This window comes from Phaethon aethereus (assembly GCF_964289735.1).
Source record: "Phaethon aethereus genome assembly, chromosome: 20".
In the NCBI taxonomy this organism is placed as follows: Eukaryota; Metazoa; Chordata; class Aves; order Phaethontiformes; family Phaethontidae; genus Phaethon; species Phaethon aethereus.
The window spans coordinates 6,231,624-6,255,769 of record NC_138596.1 but is presented as its reverse complement, the minus strand read 5'-3'; the positions used below and the strand labels follow the sequence as shown (position 1 = coordinate 6,255,769).

The following is a 24,146-nucleotide window of genomic DNA, read 5'->3' as shown; positions in this document are numbered from 1 at the left end:
CTTAACAGAGTAAATCAATTTTTACAAGGAAGTATTTCAGTCGTCTTGGGTTATCCTGCTCTGCATTGATTTGTGATGTGGGGTAAGATACTCAGGAAATAAAGGAATCAAAGATAAGATAATCTTTTTATGTCCATTCAAAGTCATTGAGTTCCTTCATGGAAATGGACTACAATTAATGACTTGAACTTCTACTTGTACATCCCAAACCTGTTATAATTGCCCCTTTATCTCAGAAATCAACACTTACCCTGGGCATCATACCATAGACTTCCTGCAAAGGAAAGAGGACAAACAGAAACAACTTGTTATTTTCTAACAGAAAGGAAGTTTTTACTGTTTTTGAGACCATGTTTTTGACAACGTTTTTTCTACAAATTGGTTACCAGCATGTCATTAAGTCAAGTAATGCTCACACAACCTAAACGTGTAGCAGAAATGGGAGTCTGACTACTCAACTATCTACTAAAACACATCATCTTAGAGCTCAGAAAATAAACAAGCTGCTTCAATACTCTGTTGGCACCAGATAGAATTATTTACAGAAATAGCACAAGTATGTGAAAAGCTGGGAAAAAAATAGATATGTTACTAAAAAAAACCAAAACAGAAAACCCGTAAAAACCCTCCACTGGAAGTTGAGTTCTGTTTTATGTCTCTTTTCCCCTAGCATTCCTCACCACTTTTCCTGCAAAGAAATGAAGGCTGAAATTTCAAATTTATATGAAGCAAAGCTAACACATGCATTCTCCATGACTTTTAATATTATTTTAAAGACGTCCCATTCCTAGAAAAAGAAAAGAAAAAAGCTCTAGATGGTGCAATTTGCTATAGCACTATTTCAAAAAGAAACAACTCAAAGGGTACCCTTGTGATGGCCATGCTACAGAACAGGCATCGAGAATCTCTGGTTAGAATGCCACTATTACCAGAATAGAGAGCAAAAATGAACAGGTAAAATCTTGCAGTGACACAGAGACAGAAGACAACAGACAAAAGAAAGGAAGAAAGTCTTTTGCTTCTCAAGAGGATTAGACTAAGTCAGGAAAAAAAAGTGGACCTGTTGCTGTACTGCTTGCACTTCATCTGCCATCAAGCCTTCAGACTCCAGGTCATTCGCAACCTTGTTTATGTCCTTCAGACGTGACTCGTTAGCTTTTAAATCCTGAAACAGTAAAATATCACAGCATTAACATTCACATAAGCAAAACACGTGGAACAAGTTGGCACACCAGGGGCGTTACACCGTTTGTAAACAGCGGGAATTCAGCACACTTGACCTTTACAGTTACCAGTGAATATACAATGTATGACAGTCTCTGCCAGGAAACCCCAGCTGCCAACACCGAGTATCACTGGATTAAAGGAACACACTATAGACAAAGTTAATTAACAATCAGGAATGGAACACACTTTTCAACTGTCAAGTATACAACATTACCAACATGAAGATCAAAAGCTATCACCTACATTACTGCATGAGTAAGCTCAAAGGCCAGCTTATAAAGTAATTTTACTAAGTCACTTATGTACCTCCCAGCCAAACAGATTGATGGAGAGCTTTCTATAAAGGAGAAAGGGAACCTGGTTAAAAAAAGTAGTGGAGAACTTGCATTTAAATTTTAGTAGGTGACATTTTATTTTCAACAATTAGCTTATTTTAAAAGAACCCAGATCCACTAACTGCTATCATCTTTTCACCTACAATATTAGGTTGGCTCAAATTGTTTGTTAGCCAACTTTCAAGCTGTAAACATGATAAAGTCCACAGAACTCTCTTTTCCAATGTACAGGGTGAAGCATCTTTGCACTTCAGTGCTCACTATCTTACCAAAGCGGACAGAATGAATACATATGCCCAAGCAATTCATTCACACCTCATTCAAAGAAAGAAATAATAATTAACTAATATTGCAAATATTGGGAGGAAAAAATAAAACTGAAAACCTACCAGCATTTTGAAGCAGAGAATTATTTTTTCACATCTTGGGAAAAACTCTACAGATAGAAACTAAAATGCATCTTTTCTTTCAACAAAAAGGGAGAGCAATAGCTTAACTGAAGGTTATGCTTTACACAAAATGAAATTCCTCCAAAGCTTGGCAGGTTCTATATCTGAACGTGTTGAGAGAGATTTTCAGTTCTCTGGGGGCTGGGAAGCAGGTACCAACCTGGAGGCTGTAATCAAACTAAAGACTTTTGAATGTGGTATTCTTTCTATCCTCACAACACAAAATTAAAAAAAAATGCATATATACCTTTTTATTTCCAGTCAAAGCTATGTTCCCTTCTCAATTATGCTCAGCTATGAAAAATTAGCACAGACACATGATCAGAAAGCCTGAGGGAAGAGACCAAAACCAACACACACATTATGCAGTATTACAACATACCTTCTGAAAATCATCAAATTTCTTCTGTAGCACCTCCACCTGCTCCAGATCAGCACCTACTTCCTCATTTGTGAGTGCAGCTTCCTTCTCATTGATCCACTGTTGAAGCTCGTTAGCTTCACGGAAAAGCATAAATTTTTTGCAGCTTTTTTCTAGCATGCCTTTACGTTTTTCTCCCAGCTCAAGAAGCGAGTGATACCTGGAACAAGCAGAAAGGAAAGAAGGGAGCAGTAAGATTGAAGTGAGCAGTCACAGTAATTTACCAAGTACTGATATCACCAAAGATGTGGGAAATCCCTACAGTCTACACACTGTTCTTCTACAGAATTATCTACTTGTACAGTTTACATTTACCTTATCATGTGCATGTTTCTCTTCTACATGGATATGCACACCAAAATGTGATCTCACACATGCAACACTTCACTAGGCAAAAGCAAACCCAAATCGCAGCTTAGGTCAGGGTAGGCTCTTAAGCTACAACAGCACTGCAATGCAAGAATGACTCCCTAGGGTCTTACCTTGAGAAGTTTTTTCCTATAGTACATCAAGTTTGCCATAAGATTATTAAAATCCACTAGCCTCCCAGCTATTGAACATAAATTTCTTATCTAGACACTATTCAGTGCAAAATGTGCTGAATGTTTGAAAAACGGCGTTATTTCTTTGGTAACACAACTATATTCAACTGGGAAATCCATGAAACTCATTTCACATACACTGTTCTTATACTTGTGGAATTCCCAACTACATCAGTGAAATTACTGCTCATTTACATTAGAATAAATGCCAAGTAAAACCTCTAAAATGTTTAAATTGGTTTGAACATGCAAATAAAACCTCAAAAGGCGAGCCGTTTATTTAAAACTACAAAAAACCTGATGTCTCCTATTTGATTCCTGGTAACCAACTAGACACAGACGATTCTGCAAGACCTTTCACAATCTACTGATGAATGAAAGCCATAGGAATTTTTACAGCCATTGATGCTGAATTACAGATCTCTTTGCAATGCATAATGCCTGTTTCTAAAGAACCTGCATTCAGAAAAGCCACAGCCTTAACACCCATTCTTACTGTTACCCTATTTTAAGTCTTCTGGAAGAGGAGATATTCTAGCTGCTTCTGGATGTTTTTTTAACATCCTGAATCAGATTGCACACTGGTCTACTACAGTGATCAACAGCAGCAACTGATTCTCATTATGAAGCCATGAAGATACCCATTTAGATGTTATTAAATCAAATAAGATACTGCTGAGATATCTGCAGGGACCTCAAATGGAGAAAGGGCAGCCTTGGTTTTCATTTCCCACCTTGAAGCACACAGGTAAATACTGAGCAATTATACCTCCCAACTTGAAGAGGTCTATGATGTAGCATTTTCCTAATCAATAATTCAGAGATTACAAAGTCTGTTGAAGAAAATCCTTGATACCCTGGGTTGTAATGTCTATCCATCAAACTGATAATCAACTCTCAGTCTTTCCATGGAAGCAGAGACTTTGTGCTTTCCTGTCTATCCCGGTTTAAGACTGGATAGAAAGGAACCAAGAATCTTTTGCATGAGGCTTGAAGGGAAATGTACTACCCTGATTTGAATGAGCTAGTGCATGCAGGAAAACACTGTTTTAAAGCCTGATCCGACTGCAGATATTTGCCTCAGCACACAATTTTATGTATTAAATACTTGCGAGGCTCATAGAGGATCTGGGGCAAAGTTCCTTTAGAAGCAGACTGTCCCTCAAAGTTGCTTTGCAGCACTTCACAGATGAACACAATACTTTCACTTTTGATTCTCAAGAAATACATTCTCTACAAAAGGACAGTCAGGCACAGCCAATCAACAGTATTGCTTTGCATCTCCCAGCAACTTTCAAGACCATAACGCAAACTTGGTATTTTTCCAGGAGACATGAACACAAGTTTGAAAATTAAGCTAATATTATAATAAAACAATCATCCTTTATAAACAAACTAATGCCTTTTGACTACTCATCAGGAATTTTACTTTATATGATAAACTGTAACACCACCCTTCCCAAACTCTAAGGCATTCATATGTGCCATAATACTCAGTATATAGATCTTTTATGTATTTATATAAACAAATTCATATTTATATCTGCACCTCAGAAAACGCAACAGATGCTTTTTAAAGAAAACAGTCTAGATATCACTAAAGTCTCGTTTGGTAAGCAAAATCAGCGTAATGGAAAATAACATCACCAACCAATTCAGCAGCACGGAGGTGACCAACAAGATAAGCAGCTGGCTGGATGGTTGGTTATAAAGAACACATGAAACACATAGCACAACGCTCAACTAAACTAAAATAATTCACATTGCAGAAATTGCTTCCTCCATGTCTCTTTGGAGCAGCTTTCCCAAAGAAAGAAACAAAGGGAGAATGAACAGTGACAGTATGGAGAGCATGGTTTAGAAAGGGCTAGTCCTACTCACAGTTCTTCGACCTGTTTCATACGCAGAGATACACTGCCGACTTCCTTAGTTATGAGAGTCCTGCACAGACAGAGGGAGCACAGCAAATGCATGCAAAAAATTAGTCAGATTAACAAAAATAATGAAAGCAGCAGCTCCATCCATGGGTTGTCTGTGGTAGGAGATGGTTAAGAGTACACATTTAAATGGAGAAAATCAGGTGTCGTTCAGAAGCAAAGCAAATCAGACCAGGAGTACAATTCACATAAAGAAACCTGAGCAGTACAGCTGAACTCTCTCTATAAGGTCTCCTCGTTTCCTGATCATTGAGCCATTTGATTGAAAACTAAAGGGCGGTTCCCTCTCCTTGGCACCCCTGTTCTAGTTCTTAAGAGCAGCATGCAAACCCATAAAGTTACACATTATTAAAATCCTGAACAATGCGTCACAATTTTCCAGCATCTTTTCTTCTCACTGGTACAAGCTTTTTTTTTTTTTTTTTTTGCTTTGCTTTTTTAATTCTAGAGCTAAAGCTAATAATTATTGTATGTCACTGTAATAACTGGTGACTCAAGCAACTGAGTGGGAAGAAATTCTCACGTAGAATGACAGCATAGCTGTGCAAACAGATGGGAGTATGCATAAAACTTTCAGCTTTGGCTTCCAAGTGGCTTGATAAGATGAGCCAGTAGCTCACAGCTATCACACACAGCCCTCGCTTCAACTAATCTACAACTACCATGTGCTTTAGGAGGCCATTAGCAAGCAGTCATGCAGTTTTCTACCTTTGCAGTGGCATATTCCTCTTTTAAAAGGCAGGGCGAGAAGGGAGGGGCACGTTTTAGCTCATGTAATGGCAACAAATAATGGCACCACATTTCAGGAAAAAAAGTAACGAGCTAGCACCAAAGTAGTCACAGCTCCTAAGGAGGTCACCTCCAGAGGCAGCCCTGTATAGGGAGGTTACTGTACTTTATGTAACCAAATTTAAGAAAGCTTTTCAAAACAGATCACACATTAAGAAGTGACAACTACAAATACAAGAGCTGCTTAGGACAGATGTAACTCACAAACAAGTTTAAAGTTGTTAGGTACAACAACAAAAGGAACACATAAAGTACTGAAGTCAGACAGCAAGTTGAGCTCTAGTGTCATGAGTTTTACAGTTAAAAAATGGGAAAAGCAACAAGAAAATCTAGAATAAGAATAAAACAACTCAATATGGTGTCCCTGGTAAAGGAGCACCTTGTTTTGCTCCAATTAATTACTTCCTAGTATAAGATGCATCAACCTAAACTTCTGGCATATGCGAGGCAGAAGCCAAGCCAGCAAATACTGGATGGGTGTCGTATCTCATCAGTTAGATCTTACTGGTTGTCAATTTGCTCCTGTCGCAATGCTATGCTGCCTTGCTCTTCCAGGAGATTCTCTCGAGATGCAGACTGGGCAGGATCTAGTTTTTTCACATAGGCAGCTGGTACAAAGCCCTGACGGTCATTAACTTCAACTTTCCACCAGTCCTGGAAAGGGAGGGGAGGGGGGTTAAAAAAAAAAAAAAAAAAGGCATCCACTGTGAGGCAAGCACCAAACATACAGTACACTGAACAACTGAAAGATACAAATTGGAGGCTTTTATTAACTCGAGAAAACTACTGCGGCTCACAACACTTTGCTCGTTTTATGGAGATAGTTTCAAACAAGCCATCTCTTGAAGACGTGTAGGTCTTACTTCCATGTCTCCTCTTGTGTTTGGTCAAAAATTCCTTAATAGTAGGGAAAGAAGTTCTCTCACAGACACATGCCCTATAGTGTATGTTGTTTACCTAACTTAGAAAAGCTAGCAGCTATAGAGGAGCTATGAGAATGAGCTGAAGAGGTATGTTAAAATGCTGGATGGGAACACGGACTAGATGTTCAAATCCTTTAACTTTTTTGACTGCTGTTATTCAAAAAAACAAAACCAAAAACACTCCTCAGACCACACAACACCAAGTGAGTCAAGCAGCTCAGCAAACTGGAAGGCAAGAGCATACCTTGTTGGTGCTGTTGAGTAAGGTGAGGATATCTCCCTTTTTCATAGTCACCTCCCGGGGACTCTTCTCTTGGTAATCATAGAGTGCCAGAACAAGCTCTTTTCCAGTTTCATCATCTGTGGGAGCAACTTGTTGCTAACAAAGAAGCAGCACAAGAAAAATGAGTTGTTCCATGTCTATTACAATAAATGTAGTTGTCCTAAAAAATACTTCAGCCTTAGTTAAGGCTGCTGTAGCACCTTAAATGATTCTTGTTGAAATAAACGTAATGCAGAGAGACTTATTTTAGGTGCTGTCTGGGCTTAAACCTTGAAAACCACCACGTTATCCTGTTCTTCCAACGCAACATAGCTGCCTGTTATAATTATAAAAACAAACCACTAAGTTTTTTGAGAAAAATCAAGTACAGTCTGCAATAAGTTCTCAAAAAGAACAACTGTTATTAAGCTTTGTCTTTACCTTCTGCTGACCGAAGGATTTTAGCAACGTGATTAGCATCTTTCCTTACCCGGCATGACTGGGCCTGTTCCCTTAACGATTGTATGCTACTGCCGTAAGCAGAAAGATCAGACATCAAAGCTTCGTGTTTCTTCAGAAGAGCCTGAAAGCAAATGATAAAAAAAACATGTACACCTAGCCATTTTACAAATACTATTCTGCTTAAAATACATACTTTGCCTCCACACAGGGAATGTGGGTTTTTCAGAGCTGCCAGTCTTGTGACTCTCATGAGAATAACTGCTTCTATTTATTCACAGGCTAGATAGTAGTGCAAATGCTTCTGGTGCTTTTCCTCTACCTTATCTCAGAAACATTATTTTGTTGTAACCAGAAATACCACGTATCACTCTGGAAATAGAATTAAGTTTGAAAGTATGCCTTTAAACAGCACTTCATTTTGATGAAATGTCAGTCAGCAGTGTCACTACTTCCACACCAATGAACTGCTGAAAATCAGACTCGCACTTGAAATGCAACACTGAGTGAGGAATTTGCTGATATTAGTCTCATTATACTTTACAAAAACCCTATCAAAAAGTGACTACAGATGTAAAAAGTTTCCTCATAATGGGTTTAACATACTGAAGAGCAAAATTTCACGTGCAATAACTAAGACACAGAAAAAACTGTCATGTGTTGAGCCTGAGGCAAAATTCATCTTGATGCAAGAATCTTCTGCCTCTTTTCTAAAGAATTCTGAAATTAGCAGAGCTCCTTATTTTTTTTTTTACCACTGGACAAATCCTCACTGTGTTTATGCAAAATCAATTCTAACAACAACCTCAAATACCTCAGCAGAGTCTTCATCTTTTCCATAGTCTGTGCTGCCTACAATGGGCTCCTTTTCCCTCATCCAGGATTCTGCCTCATTAGCATCAGCAAAGTACTGCTGAGCTTGCAGGGAATCCTCTAGGTCTTGTCGACGCTGAGATGCTTTAGCTTTCAGAGAGTCCCATTTTTGGTTTAGCTCATTCAATTTGATTTTCACATCCTCAGCTGCGAAATGTCCTAAGTAACAGAAAGAGAGGGAACTGAAGGATTTAAGAAAACATAAATATACACTAAAAGATTACTTGTAATTCTCGAAAGTCACAGAAATTAGATCTGTTTAAACCTGTATAGCCTATTCTGACTAGAATAATGAAAGCACAACTCAGCTTGTCCTTTTGCCTCAGACTGGAAAATTCTGTACCTGTCAATCGAACTGTACTAGGAATATTTGAATCATGAAGAACAGAACAAGCCACATCATAACATTTCTTCTCAATGATGAAACAGGAAAGGCCATCTCTTTCCAGTGGCAGAGTTTTTGACAACAGACAAATGTTATTTCAGACATGCATTCCGAATCCTTAAATCAGAGAATATTTTTTAGTATTCTAGTGTTGAGAACACCCAGTCAAAAATAACAATACATAGTTATTTAAAAGCAGGAATGACTCTTACTGTCCTTGGGGAGGATTCTCTTTCACATCATGATTATGTACCTCCGATACAAGCCTTCAATAGATTTAAAAATTAAGACTAAATACCATAGGCATAAAGCTGCTGAATACAGGGCTCTCATGCGTTTGTCAAGAGCAGGTGGAGATCTGTAAAAATCATGACAGGTTCCCATCAAGGCATCTATTTTTATATGCAGGTGAAAGAATGACCAGAAGTTCATCCTGCTAGGAGGTACTCATCTATTGCTTGGATAAAAACAGGCAGTAATTCTTAATCATACAGGGGCAGAAAACAAATTCCAGCACAAAGTCTTTTGGATTTCTGAAAGAGGAAGAGTTAAAAAACGTTGAAACATACCCTCTTCCACCATAGCATTTCCTTTTTGTGTGACTGCTTTAATGCGGGGCTCATGGCCTGCAATTTCTGCCTGCAAAGCCTGGTGCTTCTTTAGCAGATTCTGGACACCAATTAAGTCCTTGCCTGAAAAACATAAAATAGTTAATCAGTTAATTCAGAGTCATTAGACTAAACAAAAATTTCAAGGAAGCTGAAACCAGTGCTAGACAAACTTGAAGAGTAAGTACTATCACAGTCAAGACAGAGCACTATGAAAACAAAGTTACCCATTGGAATTGTAGAAGCAATGTAACAGTTACGGAACCATGGGTGATGGCAATTATGTAACTCCAGGAAATGTTAATTACAGTAAACATTTCAGAAATTTCCAGGGAATGTTCCATAAAGAGACAAGCAATTCTGACATCTAAATCCTGGAGATATTGGGATGGACAAACCTCTGTTTGTTGAGGCTGCAATAGGTTCTTTTTCCCTAATCCAGGTCTCTTCATCCTCAATGTCACGGAAAAGCTGCTGCAGGCGAAGAGAATCTGCAAGTTTCTGCTTGCGAGCTACCATGGGATCCTTCAGAGCTTCATAACGAGCTACTAAAGCTTCTTGTTTCTTCTTGATATTGTCTGCATCAAAGTGCCCAGCATCTTGGAACTGGCGTGCCTGGATGGTAATGCCATCTATACGATCCTAAAATTAATGCAGCGATAGCATTATGCCAGAATCTCTGCAAGACGGCTGCAGTGACTGAAAACATTTTCAGGTTTTAGCTAATAGGTTATATTGCGACAGAAGAAGAAAACCTCAGCTGCACACTGCCAATGCAGTAATTTTGGTAATAATGATTTCCTGGATAATATTCAACACATTATGTAAATGTAATTGGTTTTAATCTGTCAATTTCAGAAAATAAACAGAAGATTTAAAAAAATTACATTAACTTTACAGATATTCTACTCTAGACGAACCATTTTTCAATTGTTAACAATAATTCCAGTTGTGGGAGCCCAGATGTTGTTGATTTTCTTGCTGTGGATTTAATGCCCCTAAAGATCATTTGCGAACGAAGGAACCACTTTCTGTGAAGTTCCATATTTAAAAAATTTTTTGTTCTCCTTCCCCTCCCATTTCTTAGAGCTACCTGAAAACAAACTGAACAAGAATAGGCTGTTCTAAGAGGGAATTATTTCCTACAAAAACCATAGCACATCTTTTTAAGTTGGCATTCACGGCACAAAACAACACTGTATTGTCTGCAGGTCACAGTATGGAATTACTTTACTCTTTCAAAAAGCTTATTTTTTGTCAAAGTCATGAACATATTGTTCTTAAGGACATTCCGCATCAGTTCAAAATTGTTTCTGATAAATAAACTATAAAACCCAAAGCTACAAAAATTACGAAAATACAGACCTGCTAAGGTCTCTGGAGTGAATACTTTTGAGTAAGCAGATCTGAAAGGGCAGGAAGAAAAATTATGTCCCTTACCTGATGGGCAGCAACATCCGCCTCTAGCAGGGCATGTTTCTTCTGAAGATTCTGAACATTAGTAAGATCTTTTCCATAATCATCAGAAGCCAAATGTCCCTCTACTTCATACAGCCACAGCTCAATGTCTTCCACATTGCGATTAAACTGCTGCTGTTGATTGGCTTCACGCAGTTTTATACCTGACCAAGACAGTGGCAAGAAGAAAACGGGACTTAAGATTTCCACTTCATTTAACTCACTTCCTGTCTTCTCCCAGCTAAACTCTCTAGAAAAAAGAATTGCCCATATTCTTCTGAGCAACTTGTACCTTTGAGCTCAGTGGCCTCCAGAAGTTTTTTCCACAAGCTGATAACTTCATTCATGCGAGCTGCCACTTCATCAGATGCATAGTGATTGACATCAATCAACTTCTGGCCAGCTTTCTCCAGTGCATCAATACGACTCTGATTAGCAGAAAGCTCTGCTTCAAAAGCCTGATGTTTCTGAACTTTACCCTGCAAGTTTGATGGATCCTACAGATGAAGAAAGAAAAAGAACCTTTCAATCCAAAATTAGTATCTATAGGTCTCTGAAGAATTTTAAAAATTAGCCTACATTCATATACATGCCAAGATGTCACCAAAGGATTTGGTGCCAAAAATATGCCTTAACCCAGAACACTTAAGCTATTGAATAAGCATGATTACAGTATGATGGGAAAATCCCCCTTGGGGTCAGGGAGAAATTACAAGTCCTCCACTGCCATTAATACTACCTACTTTCAGCAACATTTTGGCTGACACTGCTTCAATATCACTAGACTGATTACATTAAGCCTGGTATTGCCTTAAAATTATTCTAACATTTGTCTTTGTGTTTTACCTTGTATGCCTCATCTGTTGCAGTTTTCATTTTTTCATTAACCCAACTCTTTAGCTCATCAGAGTCTCGGAAAAACTGCTGCAGATGGAAAGAATCTGCCAGCTGAGCGCGGCGGTACATAGCTCTTTCATGAAGGGCATTTCGGCGGCTCAGCAGCTGAAACAAAAATAGTAAGGGCTTTAAAATTCTTCCAGCTTGTAAGAACCACCACTGTATCCATACTTTTGGGAGAGCTCTGCTGACTTATTCTATATTGCAGTCATGCCATTTAATTATAAAGCAGAACATGATTTAAAGTCTACAGCCCAAAACTATTTTAGACACTTACAGCATCTCTGCGTGTAGCAACATCATCCATGGCATAATGGTTGTTCTGAATCAATTTAGTAGCAAACTCATCTAATGCCTAAAGAGAAAACAGGTTTCCATTTACGTGCTGTAACAGAAATTATTTCTGCAAGTTTACTTAACTAATTCTCAAAAGTTTATCATAGTAAAACTAACAAAGCAATTAAGATAGCTATTGTTACCTTTTTTATCTGTACCATCATCTTACATGCAGAAGAGTGCAGATTTTGTCAAATATGCAAGCACTGGGTTACACAGGTCTCTGAGGCAGCAATCGAGCCCTATCCTATCTTTTCCAGTATTTTCCATTTTAGAGGTGATACACATAATACATCCCATATAACAGTGGATCATTCTGCAGAGCAAACCCCATTCTTCTCTATCATACCCCAGCAGTGTCCCCTCCTCAGTCAAATTCACTTGTTTATTTCTTCCCATTTAGTGATCACCTAATGTAAATGTCTTACTGTGATTTTCTCCTCTTGGGCACTTAGGGATTTCTCAAAGTCTTCATGCTTCTTTAGAAGAGCTTCCACACTATCCAGAGAATCACCAAGGTCTTCATTTAGAAGAAACGCCTTAAGTAAGGAAACAAACGCATTTTTATGTTTCCATGCTCAGCTAATCGAAGTCAACTCAAGCATGGCCAGTGATGTTTCCTACCACAGGATATTACTGAAAAGTAAAGGATGATATACTGGGATGGTGTACCCTGTACGCCTCTAACAGCCAGAGGTTCTGAATAGTTCTTTTTAGCTTCTTACTCAAACAACATTTTACAAGAGTTAACACATACAAAAACAATCTCAAGCCAACTTGTCACAACTAATAATTTCAGCATTAGATGGAAACAGTTATTGTAGCAGCTTGGGCAATCACGTAAGTAACTGCGCACAGCACCCTGCTCACTAGTGCATGTTTAGCGGCAGTCACTGCCACTGGTAAATACCAATTGTTTAAGTCTACAGAAGACTAGCCAGAAATGAAAATCAACCACATCTGGAGAGTTCAAAGATATGCACTCACTTCTTGTTTGCTCATCCAGTTGTCAACTTGTTCCGTATCTCTATAGAAAAGCTGCAGGTCCATGCACTGTTCATACTGTTGTCTGCGAAGCTCCCACAGTTCTAGCAAGGCAGATCTTTCATCTGAGAGGATGGTCAGCTAATGGGTTGGGAAGAGGAATATGTAATAACTTTATTTGTCTTTTCATTTCCATCTGTTGTGACTCTAAAAAAGGGGTTAACACTGGGCTGAAAATGACCTCCTGTATAAAGAATCATTCTCCTGTTACTAACATCATCATCCTCACATAGGGCAAGTGTTTTCTCAGCTTATCAAGCTTGAGTAGGGGCTACAACCTTCTGACTTCAGTCAGAAACCTCTCCTTTTCCAGATTAAACCTACACAGAGATGTTTAATGGACAACCACTCTTTTTGACTGCAGACCTATTTGTAAGAGAAGCTCTTCAGCAAACCATCCTGCTCTCTCTGCCTGTGAAACCTCTTGGGCCAACTCTCACTGCATTTGAACTGTCTGATTGACCAATGTTTCAATATGCAGACTTCACAAGAGGCTCCATTAGTTTGAAAACCAACATTCAGAAATATTAAATATTTACTGACACTTCTGATAGCAAACCTAAACTTAAACAGATAACCCATTTTTCTTTTGGGGGGAAGATATACTAATAGTTCCTACTAGATAGTACTAGTAGTCCTAGTAATTCCTACTAATAGATAGACAGAAGCTGTCGATCCGAGAATGAAAAGCACACATTACTTAAACACATGAAAAAAGCCCTGTAATGTAGAGGGATGATACTTTGCAGCTTACGATCTTAACAAGAAATTAACTCTTAAATTAAGGGACACAGAAGAAAGAGACAAAATTCTTCTAGGAGCTCCTGCTGTCAACTTACCTTTTCTTTAACTTCATCAGAAGCATAGTGCCCAGCAGCAAGCAAAGCCTGGCCAGACTCATCAGCAGATTTGAAGCTATCTTCATGGGCATCAATTTCTCCCTATGAAAGGGAACGTGAATAAACTGTTACCAAAATTTACCTTATATTAGAGTGCCAGAATATGAAAACTGCTACTGAAAATAATACAGACAACAGTCTGGACACCTGAATAATAAAAATTCAACTATCTTTGAATACATTACACTTAACATGAAAACTAGAATGAAATGTATTACCTTACGATGCATATAAGGCAAGTATAAATCCGTATGTTAAAATGAAACTAAAGGTTGATTTTAAGCTGCACTCTTTCTGCTTCCTCATAGCAATTCATCATGATGAAGAACCAAAACAGTCCAACTGACTGCTATCTGGTCTAATTATTTTTATAAAATATTATCATAGGCATTGTTAAATACTTTTTTATTAGTGTATATATACTATCAAGAAACAACGTAAAAATATTAAATCAGGACAGCAATTTAGTACTGTGTTAGTTGCACAATCAAAGGATTCTAGTGATACAACATCAGCAGTTCTGACTCATAGACTGTGTTAGACATACAAATCCGTTGTTCAGGATGGCTGACTGGATTTGGCTGTATAACCATTATACCTTATGTTCCTGATGTCTATCTAGAAGGGCTTCTGCTCCAGCCACGTCATTGGCAAGTTCATCAGCATTTATCAGAGCCTTCATCTCAGTCACCCAGCTGGTGAGGTCTCGGAAGTCCGCAAGAAAGCGCTGCAGCCTTAGGAAAGCAAAAGAAAAAATGGTTGGAAATAATTTGTCTGCATAGTTTCACCACCCGTACCCCAAATAAAGGTTTACAAACATAAAAGCTGCTCCTCAGATAGAAAAAAAACAAAAGGCAATCAGCTTAAATAGCTAAATATGCTCTCAATCAGAAAAAGAAGCCTTTTAAAGTGAGGAAAATGCAAAATCAATTTCTCAAAGACATGTTTTGCATATAACTTATATTGAAAGTAAAAGGAATATTCCTAACTACAATCCTGTATGTTGAAGACAATAGAAATCAAAAGATCGTTCTCAGGCAGAGTGTTTCAAGATAGCCCACGGGACTGCTTCCATCACAACCGTAACACAGTGTGAGTGGGGTGGAACTGACAGAAAGTTTCAACTGCACATGCCTCAGCCTTAAAATATGCAAACAAATTCTCAGATTCCTTTCAGCGTGCCTTTACAGTTACTGCCTTTGGCATGTGCTTAACACTTAGCAGCAAATGTGATCGGTTTCTGTTTCCCTTTTAAATTTGCTGTTAATTGATCTAAAAAGATTATGACAAGGAAGGGAAAGGAAGAATGATTACTTGTGTAGGTCTCCACCACGATAAATCTTGCATGATGGGAGGGAACAAACAGCAGAAAAAACAAAACCAGAAAAGATGTACACTAAACACCGTATTAGGATAAGTTTCTTCTTAGAATGGATTCTCAATAGTGATCTAACAGATTATGTTTCACAGACAACCAGTATAGAGACAAGATTAGATGAAGAAAAATCACACAGCAACAAAGCAACTATCACAGGAACAGGTACTTCATTTAGCTAGGACAATACATCAAACAATATACCATACTTCAGTCTTCACAGAGAATCATAAGGACTCCACAGTGAACAGAACCACCAAAATTAAATATAGCCAGATAACGTATTTCAAAATGTAGATATAAACTGAGATGGGAAAAAAGCAAACGTCCTAAAACATCAGGGTGTCTATTTTCATAATTGATCCACATCCAGAGAAAGACCAAAAGCTGTAAGTATTTATTTATCATATAAATACTTCTTTTACTACACGAAGTTGTTATAAAATACAATTTGGTGAACAAGACTGCTTCTGAAAACACCAGCATCATCCAAAAATTTTGGAAACAGCATCCCTTTTTTCTCCTCCCAAGAGCCCTCTGTCAAATTTGAATAAGGAAGAGAGGTCATTTCAGCATGATCTTATCCCTACCTGTAGGAGTCATTGAGGCGAGCATGCCTCTCTGCTGCCAGAGTTCGGATCTGTTCCCAGTTGGCAATCAGCTCCTCCCGTTTCACTTGAATTTGAGAAGCATTTATTGGGTGAGACTGCTGCAAACGGTCAGCTTCTGCACAAAGGGCCTTAACCTAAACCCAGTCACAAACAGTGAGTAAGCTTCTAGCCTTTTACAAGCAGGTTTTGTCATTGAAATTGTAGGTAAAATGCATCTCATATGGGTACCTTATCTTCCAGAGCTGCAAGATCTCTTTCCAGGCCTTCATGCTTACGCAATAAAGCCTGCACACTGGCTAAGTCTCTGCCAAAGTCATCTGAGGCCATCAACTGCCCTTTCTCCTTAATCCAGCTGATTGTTTCATCCACATCCCTTCAAAACAAAGTACAAATTGAAAGAAATCTATCTTGTATGGAAAAAGGAAGAAAACAGGATATTTTCCTTTATGTATGCCAGATGTACTGGCATACAAACCCATATATAAACACTGCAGCCAACTACAATCATCCTTTAAAAAAAAACAAATGAAAAAAGCCCCCAAAAGACCCCCACTCCCCAAAAAACCCCAAACCTGGAAAAAAAAAAGTTTGGTTGTTTGTTTGGGTTTTTTTAATTTTTAAAAATTTTTTAAATTAGCCTTTTTTTAAAAAGGCTCAAAGCATACTGGCAGGCCATTCTTCAAATGGTTTTATGAGATGTGGATACGGAATTGCAGCACCACCCAGCACCATCACCTAGTAGGTCCACTGCTCAAAGACACCCCGAACAATTGGACTGACATTCATCCGACAATAAACAAACACCCCTTTTAAGACTCATGTAGGACAGAATTGCGGGAAAAAGCCCTCAGAGGAAAGGGAAGCAAAACTGCCAAGTGTTGAAAAGTTAAATCAGAATGACTATTCTAAGGCAATTCTACAAGGTCCTCTTTCAACAAGTCATGAGGAAGAGTAAAGTAAAAACATAACAGACAACAGTAGCTCTTCTCATAATACTGTATGCAGCTGAATGCATCATTAAACGTCCACACAAATATTACATCACTTCAGCAGATCCTGCCAAGATCATACCTGTTGAAGCGCTGAACTTCAGCTGCCCCAAAGAGTTTTCCTTGCCTCTGAAGGGCAAGCCCCTTAAGACGCTGCCAGCTTGCATTTACTTCATCCTGTTTGGACTTTATCAATTCCTCTTCAGGGTGTTGTTCCTAGTGAGCAAAGGAAAATGCTATTTTCATATGTTCTGTGGTTTTACATCCATTGACAAAACCTTGAAACACCAATGTTTTTCAAGGAATCAATTTATAATAACTGTACTTTCCAGATGATCACTCAATTTGATCGTTTTCCTGAAACCCTCACTGTATAAACATTCAATATTCTTGCAGTAGTTTAAGTTTCCCTATGCAATAATTAGTCAACAGGAAGAGGGCTGTAAACAGAATCTTGTTCTTCCTGGAATGCAATACTCCCTGCCCTGTCTCCATCCTTGATCAAGCCCCAGATGATATACCAGCAGAGAAGATATATTAATCCTGGTTGTCCGAGTGAAATATATTGAACCCCAAGTATGGGAGTTTCTCCTGCTAATTGCTACTCTCCACATTTTCAGGAACATTCTCAGCTGGGGCAGTTACTCAAGCTGTTCAGCAAAAGAAGAAGTGAATCAAATGATGACCATTTAAGATTATGATAGCCAAGGCTCCAGGCCCATGTAGAGTAAAGCTTAAAGATCTGCTACCAAACCAGAGGTAAAAAGAGGAAGTTGCAGACAAAAGCTTGCTGTGTTGTAACAGACTTGCCAAGAGAGATTTTCGACACACATGAATGTTTACCTGGATAAGTTTGCCAGCAAACTGGTTCACTTCATTTACTCTTTCTTCATGAGCTGCAAGATCTGTCTGGAACTCTTCAAACTTCTTTTGCAAAACTTCAACATGCTCTAAGTCCTGTCCAAGCTCTTCTGAGGTCACTATTGCTTCCTAGCACATTGAGGGGAAAAAACTCAATTTCAGTATAACCTATGGGAAATCACTACTAGAAATCAGGAAGTAAACTATCCTAATTTTGAATAGGTCAAAGATAGTTACAGTCACTGTGTTTTTAAAGTCTGATTTAAAACTGCAACATTTCCTTCTTTAAACTCTACTCCCTCCCCCCAAATCTTTCCATTATTGCAGAAAACATGCAATATCACTACAGGTATTATTTTTTCATCTTGCTTGCTCTTATTAATTTTTCAAGTTATGGAATATAACCAATTCACTATCATGTTTTCTGTTCTGTGCACAATGATCACTATTATAACAACCTAAATTACTGAAAGAAAATATGCACAGAAAAAACATACTTTTAAAACTACAAAATAATTGCCCATGCTATTTCAGAATACACACAGTGACTAGAATTTGTTTACATTTTTAGATGGTTTATGGCCGTTTGCTGTAGGCTTCTGATGCAAGGTTTCTTTATGAAAAGTGTACCGTCATATTCAGTAACAGTTATGCAGCGTTTACAGTCTGAACCCACAGTGACGGAAAATAGCAAACCATCATTAAGTAAACCTGTATGATCATTTTGTGGCTTTTTTTTCTTGATAATGTGGTTTGTGGTCTGTTTCCTCAGAGTTCAAAGAATCAAGAGCCAACAGTTCTCCTGCAGGTAATGTCCTTACAATGTCTATCTAAGATATTCCAATCTTAAAGTAATTAAGTACACACTGCTTGCTGGTTACGCTGGCTACTTTCTGTAACAGATCATTTATAAAAAATACTTGCTTTTACGTGTTGTACATTTCCCTTACAGGAAACTTGAATTCAATTACTATGAGAAATACAAAGGTCTCCTCAAAGCAAAGAATCAGTTACGTTTAACTACGCTCTCCAACATGCAGGCTTCCTCTTTGTCTAGTACCTTTTTTTTGTGGCTGCAAGAGGAGGAATAGTAGTTTGCACACCTACTGCTTATGCAATATGAATAAACTAAATAAAATGTACAGATGCCTTTAAAAGCTCTCTGTGACTACCTGACCTCCAGCAACTATATGTTGATAGGGAATTTCTGCACGAACACATCAAATTCCCCATCAAGAACACAGTAAAGGCAGGTAATAATATACCTTGTCATTGATCCAGTCCAAGACATCTTCACATTCCCGTAAGTACTGCACCAGCTTCTGTGCTTGCAACAGTTTGACTCCCTTCTCTCTCATCTTTTCCAACAGTAATTCCCATAGTCGGTGCAGCTCCTGCAGCCGAGTCTAGAACAATAGGGTGTTGTTATTAAATCCTGTATCAGAGAAAATTAGATTTATTCCCTTCCTGACCTTAACAGAAGATTTTTTTTTTCCCCCCAAAGTTGTACATCTTAAAGCTTACTTCAGACAAAGGGTGGACAAACCTCATAACAGTTTCATCTCCAGTCATTAGTTTCCCAGTAATGTAAACTGATGTAACAACACAAAATTAGAAATTACTGAACTGAATATTTATACACTTGTTGTTATTAATGAAGCTATCGAATAGTTATGTTTACATAACTATGAGGTAAACATTTTGAGATAAAATTTGATTTAAATTCTATGCTAATGTGAAGCCAGACCAAAAATTTTCTGCTGTACCTTCAAATATTCAGTCTTTTACATGCAAGTCAACTCCTAATAAGTTAATCTTGTCTTCATTTTTATTTAAGGCAACCCATTTTATTTCAAGTCAAACTTGTGCCACTTTACAGTATTTTAACAACTTCTCTTAGCATTAATCAGTTAATATACTTATCCAACGTTGTTAAGTAACGTAACACTGAAATACTAGGAGCAATTACTAGTTTCAATATTGAGTCTCTCTCTGGCTGCACTGTGCCTTTCAAAACTGTCGGGAGCAACCATAAATTTCATAGACAATTAAAAGAAAAACCACACTCCCACACAGGCACACAACTTGCAAAACAGGAAAGTATCTGCTCCACCCATCATCTATAACGCTTTGCTCATCGAGATCTGAAACTTGAAAGTCATGCTAGAGAAGCTTTTGAACACCCAGCATGGGTGGATACCCATTTAATCCATTTAGCAAGTTCAATTAGGTAGGTTTAAAGGGAGGAAGGAGCCCACACTACTTCCTAGCACTGCCCAAAAGGATAGTGCAAATTCTCAACCAAGGAAGAAAGACGACATTGCAAAAAGAAGTCGCACTGCACAACCAAAAGTTTCACCTACTCGTATGTGGAACCCAACTTGGGTAGCCGTTACTATCGGGCGCTGTGCAGTCCGGTATGGCGTGAAAGACTGAACCATTAAAAGGCAAATTACCACTCCAAACGGAACACAAATAACAACTTATACTGAGCAGCTAAGAGACAGCGTTATTTAAGATCACCCAACTGCAAAGCATTTTTTTTTTCTATTTGTGGTAAAGATTATATGATCACAATGAGATTTCTAAAGTAACTATTACCTTAGCATTTTTTTAATTATATAATGTATTAAAAACATTCTGCTTTTCTTAATCACAATGAAATTATGAAGGTATCAGTTAAGTTTGATAATCACTACAAAAACATCACAAGAGTTATCCTTTTGAAAAGTTAGAACAGCTCACATCCAGATCTTATAAAGGAAAAAGCTTTAAAGAACTTATTTGCATTAAAGAAAAATGCAGCCATAACTGACGCTGAAACAAGTGAGGCCCAGAAACAGCAGATTTAGCAAAATGAGTCCTAGAGAAGAAGCTGGTATGCAGAACAAAAACAAGTGTTTACTGGTGGGGTATGTACATGTGTGTGTGTGCACATGTGTGTGGGAATGAGACAGAAAGCACTAACATCACCACAGAAAAATGAGAATACATAGGAGAAAGAGATAACTATCAAATAACTACGTAAAATTTAGTTCGCTCGGACTTTCAAAAACATCGATAATCATTCAAATACTGTAAAATGTAAATCTATCTAGTGCAGCAGCAAAGATTTTAAAAACACATTTGTCATTGCATTACACAGGTTGGGAGATTTAGAGAGAAAGAAAAAAACAACAGTAGATCTCAGAAAAGGATCTGAAGAAAGCTTCCTGCTTGTTATTGAGGAAGCAGCTGTCCTCAGAGATGTTCACTGCCGGATAAACAGAGCAGAGCATTGCCCTTGGAGCTCACAGAAAAAGCCATGGAATGCAAATTCAGAGAGATTCAAACGTAAAGCCAGTACAACTTAACCAGAAAAGTAAAGATCACTAGAGACCTGATCTGAGCCAGAGCACATATAAATTAGATGTCTGAAGTTTACTGGTATGGTTGCTTGTGTTACTTGTCATTATTACTGCAGAAAATTAAAATGCTATATATAAGCAAAAAATGAGAGGACAACATCCCTGACACCAGGCCTTGTCAATTTGCTGCTTCTTGATATTGTGCCATTTTGGGAAGAACCACAAGTATATTTAATCATTTGCCTTGTGACTTTCAACACATCTTTGAATTACTGATGATTTTCCAGTCCAAGTTCCTGGACTCCACTGGCAGACAGTTCACCTCAGAACTGGATCCAAGAAAAGATATGAGCCGAGTGCTCATGAAAGAGAAAACTATCGGTAAGCTTTACAAACACAAATTCTCTTGTGATTTCACTAATCAAATACCTGCAGAATTTTAAAAAGTGTTTTAGAATATAGAGTTATCCGTGCAATATCCACAAAGTGGTTAAAGGAAAAGCTGGTAAGGGGGGTGGAGAGGGGGAGGAAAGTTTTATAACTCACTCTTATGGTTTCAGATGCAAAATGGCCTTCATTAATCATCTGATTTCCAGTCTCATCCAGTTTAACGATAGCCCCTGAATTGGCCTGCACCTCAGCTTCAAAGGCTTGGTGCTTCTGCAGCTTCCCCTACAAGTAAAACATCAAAGAATGTGACTGAGATTTGGTGCACAGTCCTCCTCCACATTTCCCACCACCAAGATTTTTAGTGTATTTTATGCATATTCAGTACCGACAAACAAACACTAAAACAGCACAGTTGAAGTCATAGCAGCACCATATGTTTCACGGGTGGACTCAAACATCCCAGTTTTAGTTATTTCGTTATTGTGTTTGCTCTTGTACATTGGAGTGTTCAAACATCTGAGAACCCATCAGCTAGTTCCACCCACACAAGTTTATTTTCTACAAATATCTTTTTCTGTGGAAACAATAAGAGTTAATACACATTTATTTGCAGACCCCAAGCATCCAAAAAATTCTAGGATTAATCAAAGCTGGTTTTACACTACATTATACAGAGTAACTTTTTCTATGCTGATTTAGCATCTAATCCATCATTAGAAATATTCCAACTATATGAGCAAAGAAACCAGGCTTTTGAAGAACACTTTGCAAGGCCATGGGTATTTGCATCCATCTTTCTTCACCACTCTCAGATTAAGTTACATTTATGGGTTTATGCTGTCTATCCCAATTGACCTGGTATGCCCTAATATTAATAGCACAGGAACATAAAATGGCAGTAGGACTTGCCTGCAAATTGCTTGGGTCTTTGTAATTTTCATCAGATGCTATCTGCAGTTTCTCTTGGATCCATTTTTCAAGCTCATCTGCATCACGCTGGAAAAACTGGAATCGATACGAATCTTCAAGTTTTTGGCGCCTTAGAGAAGATAGTTCCTTGAACCTGTGGTAACGGTCCAAAACTTGCTGACGCCTTTCTTGGATGTCTTCTGCTGTTTCCAACACTTTCACACCACTCGGATCCATTTTCTGAAAGCCAAAAAAAACCCCATTTTGTTTGTATTACAAAACAATGGTAGGGCAGGAAGAGATCCATGAAAGAAAAGCCTGCTTTTTTAAACTCACGTGTGGCTTGCTTACAGTCTGCGTGTGCAGGTATGTATATAAATATTATAAACAAAAAAAGCACACTTCTAGCAGAAAATAACAGGAAAGGAATATTTACAAATATCTACTTGTTTTGGAAAAATATGGCTGCATTCATCTAAAGGCCGTGTCATCTCAAACTGTAGCATGCAAGTGTCTAATACAAATGTTAAATACGTGTTTCTGTGCACATATATATAAGCAGACATATAGACATAAAATGTTTCTTGTACAACATATAAATTCTGGAAACATTTTATTTAAAATACTCAATATAGATAAACTAAAGCAAGAATATTACTGTTCTTTAAACAGCAGCTAACTGGTCCATGTAAACACATATATACGTGCACATCTATACATATACATACTTCTGCCTGTGACACATCTCCTCCCTGTTCTCTCAATTAAAAAACAGTTATAAACCCGCTCTGACGCTCCCTACATAACCTTTCAAAAGCCAATACAGAGGCTTACACTGCTCCACGGATCTGACCTTAGACAAATAAGTCAAGGAGCATTTCATGTAACTAGAGATCTTGCTCTGACCGCTTCGACTGAAAATCCTCGTACATTGCTTTACATACTAAAACCTGTTACCGTTACCAGACAGCAAAGAACTGACTATTGCTCTGCTTTATCTCCTTTCTGTTAAAATTGGGATAAACTTTAATTTTCAGTTCCTAAACTGTCAAAAAGCAATTTGATTTTCAAGAAGAGAGCTGTGAGTTAGACCAGAGCTGTAATATAAATTTAAAAAGTAGTATCATTATTGTCATCGGAGTTTGGATATTTACCCACTTATCTGACAACTCACTCTGCATCTACAGAAGCTGTTGCAACAAACACCTTGTGCTTGAACAATTATGCAATTAATGTCTTGATGTACAAGCGTTTACATCTACAGCTCACAATGCCTTTATTATAAATTCTGCATGCATCAAGCTAAATGTACTTCTTATCAATCCTGTCAAAGACAGGGAAGAAACCCAGTCTACAACTGCATACTAAAAGACACAAGCAATCTCTTAAAATATGCTGTTAAATATTAAATTGTTATTTAGTCATTAGTTAGCCGCATGCTTTAATTAGACACGTATCTTGCATAATTGTATGAAAAACTCCACAGGTTGCAAAGCAATCTATAAGGCCATGTTTTCTGTTTGGTTTCCAAGCGCTTGTAAAGGGAACATCTGATAGAAAGGAACATATGGGGGCGAATTCACACATTCCTGAGCTCTCTTCCAACAGTCCCACCCTGCAAGAGGACAGCCATTTCAGCAGTTGTTACTCTCTGAACTCTGAGCCCCAACTGCATTGCGGCACTTTAAGTAAGGAAAGAAAATTCAGCTTTGCTTTCTCTTCCATGCGTTCTCTTCATTATTGTCAAAAGAGGGCAAGGGAAGAAAAAAACCCAACGCAGTCTGTGCAGACTGTAGTATATAAATTAGGTCCAGGTTTCA

The 24,146-nt window shown here is 38.0% G+C and overlaps 1 protein-coding gene across 1 annotated transcript in view; it reads right to left on the bottom strand.

The window, feature by feature from the left end:
- The window catches only part of SPTAN1 (spectrin alpha, non-erythrocytic 1), a gene marked incomplete at its 5' end in the record, with an annotated part of 49,324 nt that overhangs the window by 21,317 nt on the left and 3,861 nt on the right, over positions 1-24,146 (bottom strand). Inside the window, 25 exon segments of the mRNA XM_082008797.1 lie at positions 251-274; positions 1,061-1,165; positions 2,394-2,592; positions 4,856-4,915; positions 6,206-6,354; positions 6,868-7,002; positions 7,376-7,468; positions 8,159-8,376; positions 9,172-9,294; positions 9,609-9,852; positions 10,651-10,832; positions 10,961-11,165; positions 11,515-11,670; positions 11,843-11,920; positions 12,330-12,440; positions 12,889-13,026; positions 13,785-13,886; positions 14,443-14,578; positions 15,810-15,964; positions 16,059-16,203; positions 16,902-17,035; positions 17,663-17,809; positions 18,946-19,086; positions 21,574-21,699; positions 22,327-22,566. Coding sequence (XP_081864923.1) covers positions 251-274; positions 1,061-1,165; positions 2,394-2,592; positions 4,856-4,915; positions 6,206-6,354; positions 6,868-7,002; positions 7,376-7,468; positions 8,159-8,376; positions 9,172-9,294; positions 9,609-9,852; positions 10,651-10,832; positions 10,961-11,165; positions 11,515-11,670; positions 11,843-11,920; positions 12,330-12,440; positions 12,889-13,026; positions 13,785-13,886; positions 14,443-14,578; positions 15,810-15,964; positions 16,059-16,203; positions 16,902-17,035; positions 17,663-17,809; positions 18,946-19,086; positions 21,574-21,699; positions 22,327-22,566 — 3,546 coding nt within the window.